Below are 22734 nucleotides of genomic sequence, written 5' to 3'. Positions count from 1 at the left end.
CATTAAGTCTGGGTCATTGACATAATGCTTATTTTAAACTGCTCCAGTGAAATGAGGCCCGCCATGCATTTATGAAGGCACTTGTTTCTAAAGCTCAAATGATCTCACTCTTTTTTACAGTTTTACAGGAATATTAAAATATATGTTAAATATGTTATATAAAAGTGTTATTCTATTGTAACAATTGTGGGGTCGTGGCATGTGTGATAACAGGTGTCATATTATCAATAAGAAACTCTGTTTCCTACAACAGTATAGGCCGCTGGCTGCATAGTGATAGCAACATTGTAAAATTCCCTTCTGCCTGGTAAGGGACCTCCTATATGTGCACCAACCTTTTTTATAGGCATAATCATAGAATTACATATATAATTGGAGCCTATTTCTCCCTATTCCCAAAAAATATGTGGTAAGCTTACCTGTTTGAAAGACACAATTATGCTATCCATAGATGTCAGTGTAGCCAAATACTCCAATACTGTCGCATGCACTGATTAAATACCTCCTTGTCTAGGAACGGCTTGGTGCGTTGGTTAAAACCAGAGCTCGAATTGAGTGAGGAAAGGGCAAAAAGGATATCTATTGAGCCTGTTGTCCGGACCTCTGGCAGTCTCTATGGGGGTGCCACAGGGTTCAATTCTCAGGCCGACTCTCTTCTCTGTATACATCAATGATGTCGCTCTTGCTGCTGGTGATTCTCTGATCCACCTCTACGCAGACGACACCATTCTGTATACTTCTGGCCCTTCTTTGGACACTGTGTTAACTAACCTCCAGATGAGCTTCAATGCCATACAACTCTCCTTCCGTGGCCTCCAACTCCTCTTAAATGCAAGTAAAACTAAATGCATGCTCTTCAACCGATCGCTGTCCACACCTGCCCGCCCGTCCAGCATCACTACTCTGGACGGTTCTGGCTTAGAATATGTGGACAACTACAAATACCTAGGTGTCTGGTTAGACTGTAAACTCTCCTTACAGACTCACATTAAGCATCTCCAATCCAAAATTAAATCTAGAATTGGCTTCCTATTTCGCAACAAAGCATCCTTCACTCATGCTGCCAAACATACCCTCGTAAAACTGACCATCCTACCGATCCTCGACTTCGGCGATGTCATTTACAAAATAGCCTCCAAAAGTCTACTCAACAAATTGGATGCAGTCTATCACAGTGCCATCCGTTTTGTCACCAAAAACCCATATACTACCCACCACTGCGACCTGTACGCTCTCGTTGGCTGGCCCTCGCTTCATACTCGTCGCCAAACCCACTGGCTCAAGGTCATCTACAAGTCTCTGCTAGGTAAAGCCCCGCCTTATCTCAGCTCGCTAGTCACCATCAAGGATCATCTATATTCATCAAGGATCTCTCTATACTTTGCTCCGTTCATCTTTCCATCGAAACCTGACTAATCTCCCAGTCCCTGCCGCTGAAAAACATCCCCACAGCATGATGCTACCACCTTTCTTCACCGTAGGGATGGAAGCAGGTTTCCTCCAGACGTGACGCTTGGCATTCAGGCCAAATAGTTCCATCTTGGTTTCATTAGACCAGAGAATCTTGTTTTTCATGGTCTGAGTCCTTTAGGTTCCTTTCGGCAAACTCCAAGTGGGCTGTCATGTGCCTTTTACTGAGGAGTGGCTTCCCTGGCTACTCTACCATAAAGGCCTGATTGGTGGTGCTGCAGAGATGGTTGTCCTTCTAGAAGGTTCTCCCATCTCCACAGAGGAACTCTGGTGCTCTGTCAGAGTGACCATCAGGTTCTTTTTCACCTCCCTGACCAAGGCCCTTTCCCCCGATTGCTCAGTTTGGCTGGGCAGCCAGCTCTTGGAAGAGTCTTAGTGGTTCCAAACTTCTTCCATTTAAGAATGATGGAGAACCCTGTGTTTTTGGGGACCTTCAATGCTGCTGACAATTTTTGGTACCCTTCTCCAGATCTGTGCCTCAAAATAGTCCTGTCTCTGAGCTCTACGGACAATTCCAATCTCATGGCTTGGTTTTTGCTCTGACATGCACTGTCAACTGTGTACATTATATAGACAGGTGTGTGCCTTTCCAAATCATGTCCAATCAATTTAATTTACCACAGGTGGACTCCAATCAAGTTGTAGAAACAACTCAAGGATGATCAATGGAAACAGGATGCACCTGAGCTCAATTTCGAGTCTCATAGCAAAGGGTCTGAATACTTAGGTAAATGAGGTGATTGTTTTACATTTTTCATAAATTTGCAAAAATGTCTAAACCTGTTTTTGCTTTGTCATTATGGGCTATTGTGTGTAGATTGATGAGGAAATATTTTAATTTCATAAATTTTAGAATAAGGCTGTACCGTAAAAAAATGTGGAAAAAGTCAAGGGGTCTGAATAATTTCTGAATGCACTGTATGTTGAAAAAAGTTAGCTCCGCCCAACCTTTCATAAGCCAATCAAATTGAAGATCTGCCCTGGGAACACTTGAGTAAGTAAAACTGCAATGACCCACAATAGACTGTACAATGTAAAAATGTAACTTCACATTCAAAGAGTCAGAGTTCAGTTGGTTGACATTCGCTTTTATTGGGTTAAAAAGTTTTGGTATTTCAGCTGCTTGTCTTTTTCATCAAAACCAGGCAGAAGTGTAAACGGGTCTACTGTGAGAAGTTGTATTACAACTACAATAGATTGTTTTCCACATATGCAATGACAAAGTCAGGAATAACAAAGTCATGTCAAAAATGTTGTTTTAATCAGAAAATAAAATGTCCTTTTGACTTCCTAAATGAGCAACGACTTTATCTTGGTTACAAGTTAGCCTACTACATTTTTAAAGTCTTTCCTATGTAGTCTAGTCCTATGGATCATTGTCTAGTCCTATGTATCTTGCATCTGTGTACTGCCCCAATATTGTCCAAAAATGTTTACCTTCAACACACTGCAAGTCTCTTGAGACACTGTATTCATGTTGGTGAAATACGACAGTCGACCAATCTCTTCACTTGAAAAAAATGATCTACAACAAATGGAACTACTACACAGTCGGTCGACATTCTTATGATATACATCATGACAGTTCACCCCTGGATGAAAAGTCCCTTTATAAGCAGATATAGTCAGATCGTCTGTGGTCTGAGACCTGGGTCGTGTTCATTATACACAAAACTGAAGGGGGAAAATAACAGTCCAACGAGAAATGCTTGTTTTTCGCTTTCTGTTGCAAAATGTTTTGCTACGGTGTGCCCTAATGAAAAGAACCATGGCTAAAGGCTACAAAGGCAGTTAGGCTAGTGTGATCTGAAGGGCCAGTCCTGCAGAGCGCTGCCAAACAAAAAGTGCAGTGACCGCCCTCTAACTCATCAACAGCTGCAATGAGAAATGTAACATGCAACGCAGGGCCATGTTCAGTAGGCAAACATTTAGGAATGTCATGATTTGAAGTGATTCCTCTTTGTACATGTTAGAGAGGCACGCTTGTTCTACGTTCCACAACATTGTGCCATGCTGAACTTGGCCCAGGCGAGATTACTCCCAAACGATACCATATCTTCCTTCTACTAAAACACAAATAGTCATGTTCACTTCGAACGACTATCTGCTGTGTGGCGTAATATTTTGTATTCTAAATTGCTTTTTTTACCCCCAAGACAATCATTATGGTAATTACTCCATCTAGCCCTTGGAGAGGCTAAGTGGAATTTTCACCATAGACTTAAATATGTTCAGATCTACAGAAGATAGAAGTTAGAGGCTAGAGTTCCATTTGGAATTCAGCAGTAGTAGTGCATCCCGAAACCTTACTGTACACGCCAAACATGCAATGCTGTGGTAGACTGAACCCTAAAACTAGGCCAAGTTAAAAAACCTGAGAATGAAAATGACAACACAACAAAAATAAACAACTTTATCACTAGTCATACAAACATAGCAGCTAAAAGAAGATAAAACTGGCAGTACACGTGATAAATAACACAAGATAGATCTAGGATCAGTTTACCCTACTCAAATATTACCTTCATCGTCAGACGAACAAAATGCAAAACTGAATTTAGATCAGTGTCTATGGGCAACTTGAAAGTACTCCCACTCACTGTCCTCTCTCATTGCCTCTCTACATTAGTGGGTCACTAAGGCACTGGTGCATACAGTCCAGCAGAGAAACTGCCATTTTTTATCTGTGCGCTACATACATACAGTTAAAACTACCCCATCACAAGAATAAAACAAAAAAGCAACAAAGCGAAATGTGACATAAATATCCATGATTTAAACTGTGTATTTTCCACACTTAATTAATGCTATGAAAATGTATAATTAACTTAGAAATAAAAATGCAACAATTTCAATGTAAAAGCTTCGGGAAGAGCATGCCTTTTTGTTAACAAATATTGAAATGGTTTGTTTTATTTTTCTTCAAATTAGGAGAGAAAAATCACTTGATGGCTTTCTTGTTGAGGTCAAACAGACCCTTAAGGTCCAGCATGGCCTGTTTAATGTTACTCATGAAGCGGTGGGAGTCCTAGAGAGAGAGAGAGAATTATATTTAGGAGAGAGATAGAGAGAGAGAGAGAGAGAGAGAGAGAGAGAGAGAGAGAGAGAGAGAGAGAGAGAGAGAGAGAGAGAGAGAGAGAGAGAGAGAGAGAGAGAGAGAGAGAGAGAGAGAGAGAGAGAGAGAGAGAGAGAGAGAGAGAGAGAGAGAGAGAGAGAGAGAGAGAGAGAGAGAGAGAGAGAGAGAGAGAGAGAGAGAGAGAGAGAGATAGAGATATTTAGGAGGAATAGAAAGAGGCAGGGTAGAATTGTAACGCATGTAAACATACGGTCTCTGGACTAGAGTGTTTGCTGGAGATGTGGAAGTTGATGAGGTCCTCTCCAACAATGATGTAGGACACTCCATAACCGTCATCAGCCACCTGGAGGAGACAACCGTAGATAAGCTCTGTCTCTTGAATTAGGCACCAAACTGCCTGGACTTGTCCAATAGGAAATGTTAATTTTAGTTGCAAAATGTTTTTTATTATTTTATTTTTATTTTGACTGTTCTAATGAACACACACCAGGTAAGAGATCATCCTCTTTAGCATTCCCTAACTGGGCCCAGATAAATTGATTACTTCGTCACAAACCACTGGTTCAGATCACTATCTTTTCTCCCAAATGCTGGGTCACTGCTTGGCGAAAGCCTGAGTTATTTGCTGAACACGGACGACATTTAGAAGGATTCAGCAGTGAGAGAAAAGAATACTCACTGGGCCGAAGCCTCCTCCAGAGGTGACATATTGAGGGTGTTTGACCAGGTCAAAAAGTTCCACCTGCTGCATTGGAGTCTGACTGGTGGACAGCCTCCAGGGTTCTGACAGAACCTGCAGTACACAGAAACAGACAGTTTAAAGGGACAGTTCAACCAAATCACACATTTGTATCATTACCTTGTTTTCCTGAACTGACAAGCAAGCTCAATGGAGAATCTCCATGTACATTTATTTTTAGTCCAGGACTAGGCTTAATCTGTGTCCGGGGAACCGGCCCTATGGGTTTAATAAAGTCAAGACAAGACATTGACGAGCTCATCTTTTTTTGTGTGTGTGTGTGTGTCCATAGCAACCATCACTCACCTCGTGGAGGAAGGGAGAGTCCACTCCCAGGTACTTGGAGATGACGTAAAGGCAGAAGAGATGACGGTCGATGCCCTTCCCTACCATGGCCTCACGATACATGTTCTGATGCTTCTCTGACGCCTCCTTCAGTAGTCTCGTACGCTCCTCTCTCTGGGGAAAGAGAGAGCGAGAGACGAGGTGAGGTAGGGACCATAAGGATGAAGGGAAAGGAGGAGGTACAAAGGCATCTTGATAATCTAGCCAAAATGTTGGGCATTGGCTTCTGTTTCTCTTTGTTTAACCTTGTTATTTTTAATTAAATTAACCCATAAGAGTCTAAGCCCTATAAAGCAAAGGGGGGGGGGGTTCTACTAAGCAACTGTATATGGAATTGTTTTAAGAAGGTCATACCATGGATCCTTTAGTAATTCGATTTTTATTTTAAGACCCCTTGAGGTATCAAAAAAATATATTTAAAAATTCTTAGAATTTTTGGGGGGGCCTTAATGCTATACAAACGCATTGAATAACAGATTCATTACATGGAACAACAAAAATAAGTTTGTTCTGAAGTCTCTGTCCTATATCTGAGAGATATAAGAAAGATCAGGAAACATATATATATATATATGTTTTTACATGTACTGTATACTGAACAAAAATATAAACACAAAATGTAAAGTGTTGATCCCATGGTTCATGAGTTGAAATAAAAGATCCCAGAAATGTTCCATACGCACTAAAAGCTTATTTCTCTCAAATGTTATTCACAAATGTGTTAACATCCCTGTTAATCAGCCTTTCTCCTTTGCCAAGATAATCCATCCACCTGACAGGTGAGGCATATCAAGAAGCTGATTAAACAGCATGATCATTACACAGGTGCACCTTGTGCTGGGGACAATACAAGGCCACTCTAAATAGTGCAGTTTTGTCACACAACACAATGCCACATATGTCTCAAGTTTTGAGGGAGTGTGCAATTGGCATGCTGACTGCAGGAATGTCCAACAGAGCTATTGCTAGATAATTGAATGTTAATTTCTCTACCATAAGCCGCCTCCGTTGTTTTAGAGAATTTGGCAGTATGTCCAACCGGCCTCACAACTGCAAACCACGTGTAACCACGCCTGCTCAGGACCTCGACATCTGGCTTCTTCACCTGTGAGATTGTCTGAGGAGAGGAGGGGGGGTGCTGTGGAGTATTTCTGTCTGTAATAAACCCCCTTTGTGGGGAAAAACTCACTCTCATTGGCTGCGCCCCTGCCCAGTCATGTGAAATCCATAGATTAGGGCCTAATGAATTAATTTCAATTAACTGATTTCCTTTTATGAACTGTAACTTGGTCAAATCTTTGAAATTGTTGCATGTTGCGTTTATATTTTTGTTCAGTACTGTATATTTAACCCCTTATTTCTGCCACTAAACAGTCTCCTTTAATATTTGCATACATTTTTTCAACTGGTACCGAGGGACTTTCAGACTGTGGGTGTCTTAGAGCAAAATAACTGACATGTACGTGAGAGTCTCACCTTTGCACAGATGAGTCATATTAGTGTGTAGCCCAACCTGTTCGGACACTGCTGTACAGAAGGAAGTTGGCAGATCGGGTTGTACCAACTTCAGATGAGTCTCAATATGCTTGTGGGGATCGTAGCGCAAAACGGAGAACACCATCGTGTTCGTGAGTCTCATCTTTCATAATAGTTTGTAGGCCAAACCATTTGAACGCTACATATGATTTTGTGAGAAGACAGATTTTTGGAATGTCTCATGGTCTGACTAACACGGCTCTAGCTCTGTAACCTTTCACCGCAGATGCGGAAGTGCAACATCGGCGGATGTGGTGAGGTGAGGGGTCGATGTGAACCCTGACCCTTACCGTCTCGTCTCTGATCATGGAGCGGACGAAGGCGCAGGTCTCCATGGTGCAGGAGCGCACCGTCTCCGTACGGCCCTCTCTGAACAACCGTGTCATCGATGCCTCGTACGTTAGACAGAACTTGCCCTTATCCTGCAGAGAACATACAGTATGTAATAATAAACATGTCGTCAGCTGTTACACATCATGGCTTAATTTTTGCCTTGTACTCCTAAGAGCAGTTTCCCTGACAGTTTAAAGTGCCATCCACACCTAGGACGATAACTATTACGAAAACTATAACAATATCAGAAATCGTTCTAATTCCAGTGAACGTCAGCGTTCACACTACAACAATAACTACAAAAACAGTGGAGAACAATAACGACTGTTATCGTTGGTTCTAGCCTCTGGTCTAAGCTGTAAAGTACAATGAATGTCTTTTGAATAACCGCTCAAAAGCTCTGCGTTTTGAATGGATGTTACATTACGAAATAACCGTAGAGAACATGGACATTCTACTACAAAATGAATGAAAACAAAATGACGCTGACGCCATCTAAGCTGCTCATTTTCTCATTGATGAAACATCTGATCTCAACACATGTTTCTGTTCACACAACTACAATCTGTTATAAACACAGTACACCACGTTTTGTCGACTTGACATTTTCAAAAGTTTTAAAATGTTGTCGTTGTTTAGAAGGAGTGCAAGGCCGAATTTAGTTTGTGCACACGCGCACTTCACAGACGAGGCATTCCCTAATGGAAAATACGCAAACACATGCCGCAACACACCAATAAGATCTCGCAAGCTCGTGCTCGACTTTGCCCACCTCCTTGCTCGTTCTGCCCCGAAACAGATGAACTATCTTGGGCTAGTTATAAATATATATATATACAAATATATATATTTGTTAACATCTGTAGTCCAACTGATGCTGCATAAGGGCTAAATAAAAAGGCTAAATAATTATAAATAATTATTAATTAAATAATTAATTATAAAATAATAAATAATAAAGCATGGGGTTGCCAATATGCATACCCCCATTGGGCTAATCATTAGCTAGATCCCGAACTCAAAACAATGGTCTCGTTACAAGTTAGCAACATATTGATGACTTTACTATCCCTCAAAAAACACAGTGACTACCATGTAGGCCTACTTCCTACCTGTTACAACTGATCCGTGTTACATTCGGCCCACACGCACTCACGGTGAATAGCGCAGCGCTTACATTTAATAAAACGTTCATTTTTAACAGTTGAGAAATAAACGTAGTGGCAATGGAATGCTGGCGTAGAGGAAAATTAAACGTGGACAGTTCTAGCATCTTCAAAGTGCTTGTTGACAGATATATACACTGCACAAAAAAATAAAGGGAACACTAAAATAACACATCCTAGATCTGAATGAATGAACTATTCTTATTAAATACTTTTTTCTTTACATAGTTGAATGTGCTGACAACAAAATCACACAAAAATTATCAATGGAAATCAAATTTATCAACCCATGGAGGTCTGGATTTGGAGTCACACTCAAAATTAAAGTGGAAAACCACACTACAGGCTGATCCAACTTTGATGTAATGTCCTTAAAACAAGTCAAAATTAGGCTCAGTAGTGTGTGTTCTCCACGTGCCTGTATGACCTCCCTATAATGCCTGGGCATGCTCCTGATGAGGTGGCGGATGGTCTCCTGAGGGATCTCCTCCCAGACCTGGACTAAAGCATCCGCCAACTCCTGGACAGTCTGTGGTGCAACGTGGCGTTGGTGGATGGAGCGAGACATGATGTCCCAGATGTGCTCAATTGGATTCAGGTCTGGGGAACCGGTGGGCCAGTCCATAGCATCAATGCCTTCCTCTTGCAGGAACTGCTGACACACTCCAGCCACATGAGGTCTAGCATTGTCTTGCATTAGGAGGAACCCAGGGCCAACCGCACCAGCATATGGTCTCACAAGGGGTCTGAGGATCTCATCTCGGTAACTAATGGCAGTCAGGCTACCTCTGGCGAGCCCATGGAGGGCTGTGCGGCCCCCCAAAGAAATGCCACCCCACACCATGACTGACCCACCGCCAAACCGGTCATGCTGGAGGATGTTGCAGGCAGCAGAACGTTCTCCACGGCGTCTCCAGACTGTCACGTCTGTCACATGTGCTCAGTGTGAACCTGCTTTCATCTGTGAAGAGCACAGGGCGCCAGTGGCGAATTTGCCAATCTTGGTGTTCTCTGGCAAATGCCAAACGTCCTGCACGGTGTTGGGCTGTAAGCACAACCCCCACCTGTGGACGTCGGGCTCTCATACCACCCTCATGGAGTCTGTTTCTGACCGTTTGAGCAGACACATGCACATTTGTGGCCTGCTGGAGGTCATTTTGCAGGGCTCTGGCAGTGCTCCTTCTGCGCCTTCTTGCACAAAGGCGGAGGTAGTGGTCCTGCTGCTGGGTTGTTGCCCTCCTACGGCCTCCTCCACGTCTCCTGATGTACTGGCCTGTCTCCTGGTAGCGCCTCCATGCTCTGGACACTACGCTGACAGACACAGCAAACCTTCTTGCCACAGCTCGCATTGATGTGCCATCCTGGATGAGCTGCACTACCTGAGCCACTTGTGTGGGTTGTAGACTCCGTCTCATGCTACCACTAGAGTGAAAGCACCGCCAGCATTCAAAAGTGACACCACCTGCAGAACCACTCCTTTATTGGGGGTGTCTTGCTAATTGCCTATAATTTCCACCTGTTGTCTATTCCATTTACACAACAGCATGTGACATTTCTTGTCAATCAGTGTTGCTTCCTAAGTGGACAGTTTGATTTCACAGAAGTGTGATTGACTTGGAGTTACATTGTGTTGTTTAAGTGTTCCCTTTATTTTTTTGAGCAGTGTATATATTTTTTAAATGTTCAATATTTTTTGGGTGTGGCAGAGCGGCGCTGCTAAATAAACACAAGGGAAACATTGAGGTTTACAGTGCGCAACACGTCACATCGTATCCGGATGATATGTGTTGTTGTTTTTTTTACTTGTTCACTTTGACATTCTGCTTGTCTGACTATTTGCGTGAAGGTCGAATCCAGAATAATCATAAAATATATTTTGAAGTCCCTTCACCCTGAAGTGTGCGAGCTGCAGGGCAATCTGGATGAACGCATCCGGGCTCGTGCGGCACTTCTTGATCAGACCCTTGCCAAAGTCCTTAAAGGGGTAGATGTGCGAGTCCACGTCATCTGCCAGTGTCTGGGCAAACTTCAGGGAGCTCTGGATTGTACTCTGGCACTGAGGATCACAAGATCACAAGACAACATAGAACACAAGTCTGTCAACTGGTGGCCCGCGGGCCAAATCCGTCCCCACAAGCCAATTAGATGTGGCCTAAGGCTTAATGTAGTTACAAGCCTCTGACAAAGCCAATAGTAGTGTTAGCAGTAGTTCTGACGAAAGTGAAATAGAACCTCTGCAGGGATGTCCCACTGCAGCCTCTGGGGTCCGGGCAGGTTGGGGTGGGGCTGCCCGTTACAGTGGCCCTCCTCAGTGTAGCCCAACTCCAGAGTGTCCATGCACAAGACTTGCTGAGAGACAGAGGTGAGAGACAACAGAATTGACAACACAATGACAGAGCTCAAATCTTCGGATTGAAAATATTTCACAATATATTAAAAAGGACAGACTGCCGAATGCTCAATTCACAAATAAGCATATTGGTTGTCGTATGGGACATACCTCCCAGAGATGGCCTATGATTGGTGCGTCGGCCCAGGCGTGCTCGGCATTCAGGCCCATGGTTCCGTTCTTGAAGACGATGAGGTTGAAGGACTTGTCAAACCACCTGGATAAACACAGCACCATGTAAAATGTACCTTAAAGGGGCATTCTGCAGTTCGAACAATAACATAGTAGACACCCCGCCAATGATTTACTAAACCGCTGAGTGATGGGACTGGAGAAATTAAACCACTCTCAAACCCATGGACAGAGCTATGGATACAGGGACTGACCATCCATGATATCAATATTATAGTTTTAACCATGTTTAGAGGCTATACATTGTTTGTTTACAAACTAAGGAGTAAAACAAGCTTATATTTGGGGTTTTAATAGGGTACGACAGCTGAACTAAGCTCACGAGTCATCTGTAAGTTATATTGTTCAATATTCAATGGAGGAGGCTATATAATATTAATTTAAAAGTATAAAAATGGATGTAGCAACTGCAGTGAGATTATGGTAACTGGCCTACAGAAACAGTAGCTTAGTCCCAGATCTGTTTGTGCGGTCTTGCCAACTCCTATGCTAATTGTTTGTCGTGAAAATGACCATAGGAGTTGGCAAGACCGCACAAACAGATTTTGGACCAGGGTAACCTGAAGAAACAGCACAATGTGACATAACCCACTGGGCACACACTGGTTGAATCAATGTTGTTTCCACGTCATTTCAACTAAATTACGTTGAGCCAACGTGGACTAGACATTGAATTGACATCTGTACCCAGTGGGAATTGTATTAATTCCTCAGTGGATTGATAGCCTGAGCTGCCCTCCTTGGCTGTCATTGGTTGGAACTTGCTCGATCACAACCTTTGACTGGTTTCAGCCACTCACCTGTCGTAGCATTTGCCGTGGAGGAGGGACTTGGCGTAGCTGTCCAATGATTTCACCGGGTTGTCGGGCTCGTATTTCTGTTCTGAGTCGTCGAGGGTTACGAAGAAGGCAGCCTTCTCAATGGCATCCAGTGACTGCTTGTTCTTGCCGCTTCGGAAGTAGGTTTCACGTGCTTTGGCCCATGGTGTCCTGGTGAGCAGGGTTAGAGGTCAAATAGGAGTAGTGGAGTTGACATTAGAGGTTGACTTGGAAGTGAAGATTCCTGTCAATTTTTTTCCTATACTGTCCTGCTACCACAACAGTTCTATAAACCCGGAACTTTCCTGTCCCGTCCTGATAACAATCATGCCCATCCCAAGCTCACTTTTACGAGTAGAAATCAGAAATAACTTCCTCCATTAGCTGCTCGTCTATCTGTCCCCCGCTCTGCGTGAGTAGCCATCATCAATACCATAATATATACAGTATATGGTAGCCATAGCAACTGCTCCGTTTGGCAGTTGTCTGCAGCACACATACAACTGATAACATCCACAACACGATATTTTGGCCCTCAACAAGATTAAATGGTCGGATGTCTTTGGCGAACCTATCGGCCATCCTTAACTCTTCAACTCAGATGGCATGGGTTTTTATTAAATACGAGAACAATTGGGCTTGACCGATAACGTAGTTAGTAGAGCTATGCCACTTCAAGCCACTTGTCCCTCTCACCAGTTGGTGCCATGTACTCGGTTCCTTTGTTGTCAAAGAAAACTCTACCAGTGTTCTCACTATCGCCACCTATCGTTGAAAAACACAGATTAAACTGTTTTCCAAAATGTTGTTGCCCCGTCAAGAGACTTACTTACCCAAATTTGTCACACGGACTTAAGTGGGTTTCTTAAACTTCGGAAAGTATTTAGACCCCTTCATTTTCTCAAAATGTTGCTACGTTACAGCCATATTCTTGAATTTGAACTGCAATCAAGTTGTAGAAATGTCTCAAGGATGATCAATGGAAACAGGATGCACCGAGCTCAATTTCGAGTCTCATAGCAAAGGGTGTGACTACTTATGTATTTCTGTTTTTATTTTGTATTTGCAAACTTCTAAAAATCTGTTTTCACTTGGTCATTATGGGGTATTGTGTGCAGATTGAAGATTTTTTTTAAATTAAAGTACCTGCGTAATTGCGCACCTATATCACATTTGACATTGTCCGTAAACTTGAGTTCATTTGCACACAAAAAATCATACACTGACAGAAAGACCTGTGTGTTGTCCTTGTTAATGGGGTCAGAGAAGAGCTGCAACTTTTTAGTCATAACATCAATTTTGTCCCGCACATTGAATATTTCACAGAAGTGTGATTGACTTGGAGTTACATTGTGATGTTTAAGTGTTCCCTTTATTTTTTTGAGCAGTGTAGTTGTGGAGAGTCCCTGTAATCCTAGATTCAGATCATTCAGGTGAGAAGAAACATCACCCAGATAGGCCAGTCGTGTGAGAAACCCGTCATTATGCAAGCGGTCAGACAAGTGAAAATGATGGTCAGTAAAAAAAACTTTAAGCTTGTCTATCTTTTTTTTTTAACGTGTCAATACTTTACCCCTTGATAACCAGCGCACTTCTGTATGTTGTAAAAGCATAGTGCAGAAAATACACGAGAGTTCAGGGTGCCTTGCTTTAACAAAGTTAACCATTTTCACTGTATTGTCCAAAATGTCTTTCAAGCTGTCAGGCATTCCCTTGGTAGCAAGAGCCTCTCGGTGGATGCTGCAGTGTACCCAAGTGGCGTTGGGAGCAACTGCTTGCACGCGCGTTACCACTCTACTATCTCTCCCTGTCATGGTTTTTGCGCCATCAGTACAGATACCAACACATCCTGACCACCAAAGTCCATTTGATGTCACAAAGCTGTCCAATACTTTACAAATATCCTCTCCTGTTGTCCTGGTTTCCAGTGGTTTGCAGAAGAGGATGTCTTTCTTAATTGACCCCCCATAAATGTAACAGACATATACCAGGAGCTGCCACGTCTGTTGACTCATCCAGCTGTAATGCATAGAATTCACTGGTTTGTATGCAAAGCAGTAATTGTTTCAAAACATCTCCTGCCATGTCACTGATGCGTCGTGAAACAGTGTTGTTTGATGAAGTCATTGTCTGTATAGTTTTTTTGGCCTTTTCCCTCAGCATTGTCCCAGCCATATCCACGCACCAGGAAGAATTAAGTCCTCCACAAAAGTATTGGGCTTGTCTGTCCTAGCCACTCGGTAGCTCACCATATAAGACGCTTCTAGCCCCTTCTTATTAATGGTATCTGTTTCTTTTATACATGTCTTACTACTTGAACGTTGTCTTAATTTTCGCTCAAAAAACTCCAGTGGCTTATTTTTCAAATTGGCATGTTTTGTTTCTAAATGTCCGCGCAAGAGTGAAGGTTTCATCGAGTTGTGAGATAGTACTTTTTCACATATAACACACTGTGGCTGAGGAAAGGCACAACTCCCAATATAAGTGAACCCCAAATCAATGTATTTCTCATCATATTTGTGCCTCTTCGATGGTCCAACAACATCCCTGTCTGTTGTTTGGTGCTTTCCCATGTAAGGGGGCAGTAGCTCTTCGGCTGCATCAGATTCACAACTGTCAGTGTCTATGCTAGCTGGGCTAACAACAAATGTAGAATTGCTGATGCTAGCATTGGATGTGCTCGTGGAAGCAGAACAACTTGTGTCGTCGACAGGTGCAGGTGTAGTACTGCTGGTAGAAGCAGTACTACCAGTAGGGCTGGTATGTGTCTCTATGGACGCAGGCCTTACTTTTTTTGGAACCATTTATCAATTTTCGAGCAAACGGAATGAGCAGCAGCCACGTTTGGCTACATACGGACCATGAGTGGAATTCCCACGAGAGAGTAACGGTTCATTTGATTGGATGTTAATGATTTGACTAGGCTACCTGTATTTGATATTGTGTTGTTATTTCGCTGAACACTAGATTTTATTTTTGGCAGTGAAACGAGGTTACTCAGATGAGAAAAAAACCTCACCCAAATGTATGGCGCCATTGGAAAATAGAAATGGACTGTTTGAAAATGTGAAAAAAAAATTAACAAAGAAAAAAGTGTATATGATTTAAAAAAAAATGTGAATCACATTTGTATTTGGCGTACCCCCGACGGTATTGCGCATACCCCAGTTTGGGAATACAAAACGTTCAGTCTGTACTTTGTCCAATGTAAAAAACACCATGTTGCTACATTAGACCGAATTGAGGTGGTGGGTCACATACACACAGTTACATTTTTTATGAAATGCTCCACACATTACACATTACATCATTGTGCATTACTGACAAGGGTCATGATAATTTGGCACCCAACGAAAGGCAATGGACTGAAAAAGAGAGGGACTACTTAAACATGTCCAATAACAACAACAAAAAAAGTTACATGTTTTAACTGTAACTTTTCCTTTGCATGCCGTAAAATGGAATCTTAATACATCCGAGTCGGTCTGAGAGCCCCAGATCCTGACAGCAATTTCTACTGGTACAATTAGTGGTCCCTTGTCATGCACACAAACGTAGTGTGATAGCAGGTCGGGTCAGTTCAATATTCACCAGGGGAATTAGGTACAAAGGCACCCGGCTCGTGGTCAAACTGCTCTGAACTTGAATTCACATATAAGCAACAGTACTTAATAGTCCCATGTCAGGGCAACATAAATGTACCTTAACATAGGAGCTACATTGGGGTATCAGGAAAACAGTAGGTTTTTAACTGCTACACTGCCATAAGTTACGTGTCTAGTGTAGCAAGCCAGTGAGTATGACCCAGGTGCCGTAATGACATCACTTCCTGTCAGAAGCCCCACCCACCTCTCCCCTGCGGTGAGCGCAGCCAGGTACTCCTCCCCTTCCTGGGGCTCGCTCTTATCAGCCAGGATCCTTTCCATCTGCTGCTCGATCTCCCGCGGCAACAGCAGGCGCCCATCATAGAACACCCACACCTTGAAGAAGCGCCCCTTGTTGAAAACGGCGATGTGCTTGCTCTCGTCCACATGCTGAATAGTGTCTGGACATATTCAAAGGAGGGAGGGAAAGAGGGAAGAGAGGAAAGAGGGACAGTTGTGGGAGAAGGTGCAAGGATAGGTAGAACAGCTCATTTATGAGTTTCTAAAACAAAATTCCCTTCCCAGCGGGCAAAGCTGGTTGAAATGACGTCATTACAACACGTTTACCACAAAGTAACTGGTTGTTATCTGGTTGTAATAACGTAATGATTTTTGGGTTCCTTGTATGTATAAATTTGGGGGTTCCTTGTACGTAAACAATGTGCTGTAAACGCTGGTCCTAGTCAGAGATAATTTAATGATGATTAGGATGGCTGTGCTGGCATAGCTCTGTGATCTCAGAGGGAAGGGGGGAGGAGGGTAAAGAAGAGACAGGCATTTCACAGAACGTTATCTGCTTACGACTTAAAGTTATAATAATCCAATAAAGATGTATAGGGAGTTTGTAGGTGGTGAATTTTGTGGAATCGGACAATATCGATAAGCCAATTTAAGTATGCGTCAAAATATCCACAACAAAAGCAAAACAATGTTGGTAGTAGTCCCATTCTGTGAAACACCAAAACACCATAAGTATCATACAGGAGGGTCGATAACCACAGTCATCTACATTGTGAGAGACGTTTTTTCTTATTCACGTGAACATCTATCCACTTTTCAAAGGATATTCATTTTGAAGAAGAAAAAGGCATAGGGGACTGGTTTATTCGATCCACAAACTTAAGCAGTGTGACTAGGGAGTGTGGGGATGAAATGGGGGCAATGGTTCTGGGTGCGAGTCCAAACGATTGTTTGTGGAGTAACACACATAAATAATACATCTTATCTTTTTGAAGAAAGGTGTGAAGACATGGTGGTGTTCAGTGCTTTCAAACGACCGTTTGCCCAGTTAGGGGGATGGAGGAAGGGGGAACGGGATGCCTGGGAACGGGATGCCTGGAAACACGGGATGCCTGGGAACACCTTTCCATGGAGCTTTGTTCCCGAAAACAACAACCTCGCACCCAGGTAACATCCAGGCTATCTGCTTATTTTAATTGCACCTTGAGTCATTTTATCTTTACTTGGGTGTTTCTGGATTGGATGTAGGCTGAGTGCTTTCTGCATTATACAACATTATCTCATTGCTTAGCCAAACAACTACAAAACAACTACTAAACACTACTGTACTAACATACTACAAAATGTTACTAAAACACTACTTAAATACTGTTTTGGAAGACAATGGAAAAGGAGATGGAGACAGTAACAGACTTGCACCCATGGCACATATACCTCTGTTTTAAAATATATCCATATTGACATTGTTTTCAATTATGGTGATCCGTGACTGACTACAAATGATATTTTGTGACATTTCTGCTTTTATCATATTTTTGTCATATTTTGGGAATTTCATTTCTTCAGGAGTTTCCTCTGTTCATCTCTTACAGAGCCGCACACAAACATTCATGGAAGGAGATGATGACTCAAATCTTTTCTATTGGGGAGTGCCACCAAATCATGGGCAGAAAACATTTGCGGCACCAGTGGCACCTGGGGAAAATGTCTGGAGCCCTGTATTAGCAATTTTCGTGTTTCATGTCAATTGTAATTGTAGGTGAACTATCTCTTTAAGTCTTTGCCATCTTGGAGATGAACAAATAATCAAAAGGTTAAGGTCACATTGGACAGCTTTAAGGAAATTAGCTTTAAGTCACGTGCGATAAACTGGGTTTTCCCCTAAATGTTCAGAGTCCAATAAGGAAAAAACACACTCACTGACCTAGTCTCTGTTTGGGATCGTGCCCGCAAAGGAAAACTTAAACAAAAATGTTTTGCAACAGAAAATGAAAATTAGTCCAGGTAGTCGCTCATACATTACATTATATTACACTATATTTACTAATTAAATATTATACATAATTGCAACATCTAGACTATGAGCATGCAGAGTTCTTCTAAAGCATGATTGGTTTGTTAATTGACCAATCCAAACGAGTTCGAGTGATATCTTCATCAGTCCATCAACTAAAACAACTCAGAAAGTTAGTTCACGCAACATACATTGATAGATGACTTATGCCGGATATTATGTTTGTTTCTTAAGGTGGGTCATATATCATTTATAAATGTATCTCCCATTAAAAACTGGGTTTGAAATGTTCTTTTACAATCTCCGTATCTGAATTCACTCACTGTGATTTCCTCAGAGTGTCTGCTATTTGACTGCAATTGAAAGTGAATCATTACTGAGATTCATGGGGTGACAGAAGTTCGTCGTGTTCATTAGGCACCAAATGGAGGAAAAGGATTTGAAACAGGGAGCGACTACCTGGACTCATTTTCATTTTCTGTTGCAAATGTTTCTTTTTTTAGTTTTCCTTTGTGGGCACGATCCAAACAGAGGCTAGGTCAGTGAGTGTGTTTTTTCCTTATTGGACTCTGAACATTTAGGGGAAAACCCAGTTTATCGCACATGACTTAAAGCTCATTTCCTTAAAGCTGTCCAATGTGACCGTAGCCTTTGATTATTTGTTCATCTCCAAGACTTAAAGAGATAGTTCACCTAAAATCACAATTGACATGAAACACGAAAATTGCTAATACAGGGCTCCAGACATTTTCCCCAGGTGCCACTGGTGCCTTCAAGTTTCCTGTCAATGACGTTTGGCTTCTGATGTGATTGGTGTGAAATCCAAACTGGCTTCCATTGACAATTTTTTTAAATCAAGGGAGATGCTCACTGGCTTCCCTTGCATTCAATGCTATGTGCAGCAACAATGTCATACTCTTTTTGACCAGACAGCATCAGATAGATGGGCCACACATTCTGAGACAGAGGGGCGCTGTTTCGTTTGCTCGGATGCTTTTCTCCCTTGAGATACATTCAGCCTTATGAACCACAGAGACAAATTATTTAAAAAAAAATACACGCCACTGCTATTACGAGACTTTATGTTGATGTTTCCTTTATTTTGGCAGTTACTTGTCTAGAGTCAGCTGGATAGAGTCACACAAAAGAGAATAACGTAGCGGGTAAAGTTCGGAATGACACAATTTCATGTGTACAACAAATCGAAAGATCTGCATCTCTATACTGAGAGCTTTTCCGTATAATTTGTATAATGTGGGTGTTTTTGGAGCCTTTGTTTATGTTTTTTCAGGGGCCCCTTACGACTCAATGAGGAAGTGATTTGCCGTTTGCGGTAAGTGAAATCACAAAAAAAGGTGTCTGGACCCTTCTCCTTTAACAACATTCTAAAACTTTCTCTGCGATTGGAGTTTTTTCTTCTTCTGAAAACACGTTTTAACAGGATTCCTATGACCTTTTCTGAGACGCTTTGTGGATACAGCCCCTGTACTGACTGATTACTATCATGCTATCTATCAACGATAACTTTTCATGAGTGATGGCTACAGTTACCAATCGCAATCCTGGCAGAGTGCAACGTGCAGGGCCAATTTTACCACCATAACTCACACACTGCTAGGAGGCTATTCACATGCACAGAATACTTCCCCATATAAATTAAAAGTAGCATGCAGCATTATTTTGAATTACACATCCGATTAATCTAAATTAAAAAGGTGCAAAAATGGGAGTAGAAGTAAGAATAGGAGTAGTGTTAGGAGTGGGAGATGCAGCAACACTGAGACTCTACCTGTGTCTACACCTGGGACACGACTGGTGTTGAACATACGCTCGTATTGGGATGAGCACATGGGAATAGTGTTTAGGAGCATGAGCTGAAAAGCAAGAGGGGGAGAGTCAACAAAACAGAGAGAGATGGCACTACCAAACTAAACGGAAAACCCCACAGATAACAGAGGGACCTATGAGAGGAGGAGGATGAGAAGGAGGGATGAAGATTGGGCTGATGAGCCAGACGAGAAGAGGCAGCAGGATGGGTTTTGGAGGGCTGCTAGGCTTGAAGGCGTAAACGGGGAGTCTGGAAATCAGCGGCCCCACTATCAGTTTCACCAGCACAACCCAAAGGAGTTTGTTGTCAACCCTAACATATTCCCTAGTACCACTTCAAATCTGGAGTGTTCATGCGGGTAGGCTTAATTTGTTTCAAACGCTTGAATTTAGAATTTAGTTCACCAGTATGGAAATTAAGCACTATTACATCACATCGCTCTAATGTGTATGGGCCTTCTGTCTGCTACAGTGACTTCAGGTCAAACCGTTTCAAATATAAGAGCCAATTAATGAGTGACACGTCATCATCATCTTTGAGAGGAGCCTATAACTGATTGACCTCGTCATCTTTGAGAGGAGCCAATAAGAAGTATTCCTTCTACTCAGGGAGGATGTGCTGGGTAAACACTGAGAATAGGGGTTAGGGGTTTTGTGTCCTGCACCTGTGCCTGTTGCCATCAACAGGAGTCGGATGGCAGAGGACAGAGCTGCAGTCAGTGCCCTCCTCTTACCTGTCTCCTGGCCGGGAATGCGGGTGGTGTTAAACATGCGCTCCCACTGGGCAGAGCACAGAGGAACCTTGTTCGCCAGCAAGTAAATCTAATGCGGCAGTGTCCAACAGCGGGAGGGAGGGACAGAACAGCAGAACAGAAACAAAACATTTACCCGGTGTGTTTGTGTGTGTGCATTCATATACAGTGGGGAGAACAAGTATTTGATACACTGCCGATTTTGCAGGTTTTCCTACTTACAAAGCATGTAGAGGTCTGTCATTTTTATCATAGGTACACTTCAACTGTGAGAGACGGAATCTAAAACAAAAATCCAGAAAATCACATTGTATGATTTTTAAGTAATTAATTTGCATTTTATTGCATGACATAAGTATTTGATCACCTACCAACCAGTAAGAATTCCGGCTCTCACAGACCTGTTAGTTTTTCTTTAAGAAGCCCTCCTGTTCTCCACTCATTACCTGTATTAACTGCACCTGTTTGAACTCGTTACCTGTATAAAAGACACCTGTCCACACACTCAATCAAACAGACTCCAACCTCTCCACAATGGCCAAGACCAGAGAGCTGTGTAAGGACATCAGGGATAAATTGTAGACCTGTACAAGGCTGGGATGGGCTACAGGACAATAGGCAAGCAGCTTGGTGAGAAGGCAACAACTGTTGGCACAATTATTAGAAAATGGAAGAAGTTCAAGATGACGGTCAATCACCCTCGGTCTGGGGCTCCATGCAAGATCTCACCTCGTGGGGCATCAATGATCATGAGGAATGTGAGGGATCAGCCCAGAACTACACGGCAGGACCTGGTCAATGACCTGAAGAGAGCTGGGACCACAGTCTCAAAGAAAACCATTAGTAACACACTACGCCGTCATGGATTAAAATCCTGCAGCGCACGCAAGGTCCCCCTGCTCAAGCCAGCGCATGTCCAGGCCCGTCTGAAGTTTGCCAATGACCATCTGGATGATCCAGAGGAGGAATGGGAGAAGGTCATGTGGTCTGATGAGACAAAAATAGAGCTTTTTGGTCTAAACTCCACTCGCCGTGTTTGGAGGAAGAAGAAGGATGAGTACAACCCCAAGAACACCATCCCAACCGTGAAGCATGGAGGTGGAAACATCATTCTTTGGGGATGCTATTCTGCAAAGGGGACAGGACGACTGCACCGTATTGAGGGGAGGATGGATGGGGCCATGTATCGCGAGATCTTGGCCAACAACCTCCTTCCCTCAGTAAGAGCATTGAAGATGGGTCGTGGCTGGGTCTTCCAGCATGACAACGACCCGAAACACACAGCCAGGGCAACTAAGGAGTGGCTCCGTAAGAAGCATCTCAAGGTCCTGGAGTGGCCTAGCCAGTCTCCAGACCTGAACCCAATAGAAAATCTTTGGAGGGAGCCGAAAGTCCGTATTGCCCAGCGACAGCCCCGAAACCTGAAGGATCTGGAGAAGGTCTGTATGGAGGAGTGGGCCAAAATCCCTGCTGCAGTGTGTGCAAACCTGGTCAAGAACTACAGGAAACGTATGATCTCTGTAATTGCAAACTAAGGTTTCTGTACCAAATATTAAGTTCTGCTTTTCTGATGTATCAAATACTTATGTCATGCAATAAAATGCAAATTAATTACTTAAAAATCATACAATGTGATTTTCTGGATTTTTGTTTTAGATTCCTTCACTCACAGTTGAAGTGTACCTATGATAAAAATTACAGACCTCTACATGCTTTGTAAGTAGGAAAACCTGCAAAATCGTCAGTGTATCAAATACTTGTTCTCCCCACTGTATATACATAGATATACAGTATACACATATATAAAGTTGAAGCCGGAAGTTTACATACACCTTAGCCAAATACATTTAAACTCAGTTTTTCACAATTCCTGACATTTAATACTAGTAAAAAGTCCCTGTCTTAGGTCAGTAAGGATCACCACTTTATTTTAAAAATGTGAAATGTCAGAATAATAGTAGAGAGAATTATTTATTTCAGCTTTTACTTCTTCCATCACATTCCCAGTGGGTCGGAAGTTTACATACACTCAATTAGTATTTGGTAGCATTGCCTTTAATTGTTTAACTTGGGTCAAATGTTTCGGGTAGCCTTCCACAAGCTTCCCACAATAAGTTGGGTGAATTTTGGCCCATTCCTCCTGACAGAGCTGGTGTAACAGTCAGGTTTGTAGGCCTCCTTGCTCGCACACAC

General features: G+C 42.6%; 1 protein-coding gene across 2 annotated transcripts in view; it reads right to left on the bottom strand.

Moving 5' to 3' along the window:
- Positions 1-2542: 2542 nt before the first annotated feature.
- Positions 2543-22734, bottom strand: part of cpt1ab (carnitine palmitoyltransferase 1Ab (liver)) — a 59774-nt gene continuing 39582 nt past the window's right edge. Inside the window, exons 9-19 of one of the 2 annotated variants that reach the window (XM_071326825.1) lie at positions 20524-20611; positions 15914-16109; positions 12047-12235; positions 11166-11271; positions 10898-11014; positions 10557-10721; positions 7457-7588; positions 5592-5744; positions 5226-5339; positions 4797-4889; positions 2543-4498 (exon numbers count right to left, since the gene is read on the bottom strand). In XM_071326825.1, the coding sequence (XP_071182926.1) occupies positions 4412-4498; positions 4797-4889; positions 5226-5339; positions 5592-5744; positions 7457-7588; positions 10557-10721; positions 10898-11014; positions 11166-11271; positions 12047-12235; positions 15914-16109; positions 20524-20611 (1440 nt within the window). In that variant the 3' untranslated portion in view covers positions 2543-4411. Of the gene's footprint in view, positions 4499-4796; positions 4890-5225; positions 5340-5591; positions 5745-7456; positions 7589-10556; positions 10722-10897; positions 11015-11165; positions 11272-12046; positions 12236-15913; positions 16110-19751; positions 19837-20523; positions 20612-22734 lie in introns of both variants that reach the window. The other variant, XM_071326826.1, reaches the window with a different exon arrangement.

This window comes from Salvelinus alpinus, chromosome 9, assembly GCF_045679555.1.
Source record: "Salvelinus alpinus chromosome 9, SLU_Salpinus.1, whole genome shotgun sequence".
Taxonomy (NCBI): Eukaryota; Metazoa; Chordata; class Actinopteri; order Salmoniformes; family Salmonidae; genus Salvelinus; species Salvelinus alpinus.
This window is presented reverse-complemented; position numbering and strand designations above follow the sequence as displayed.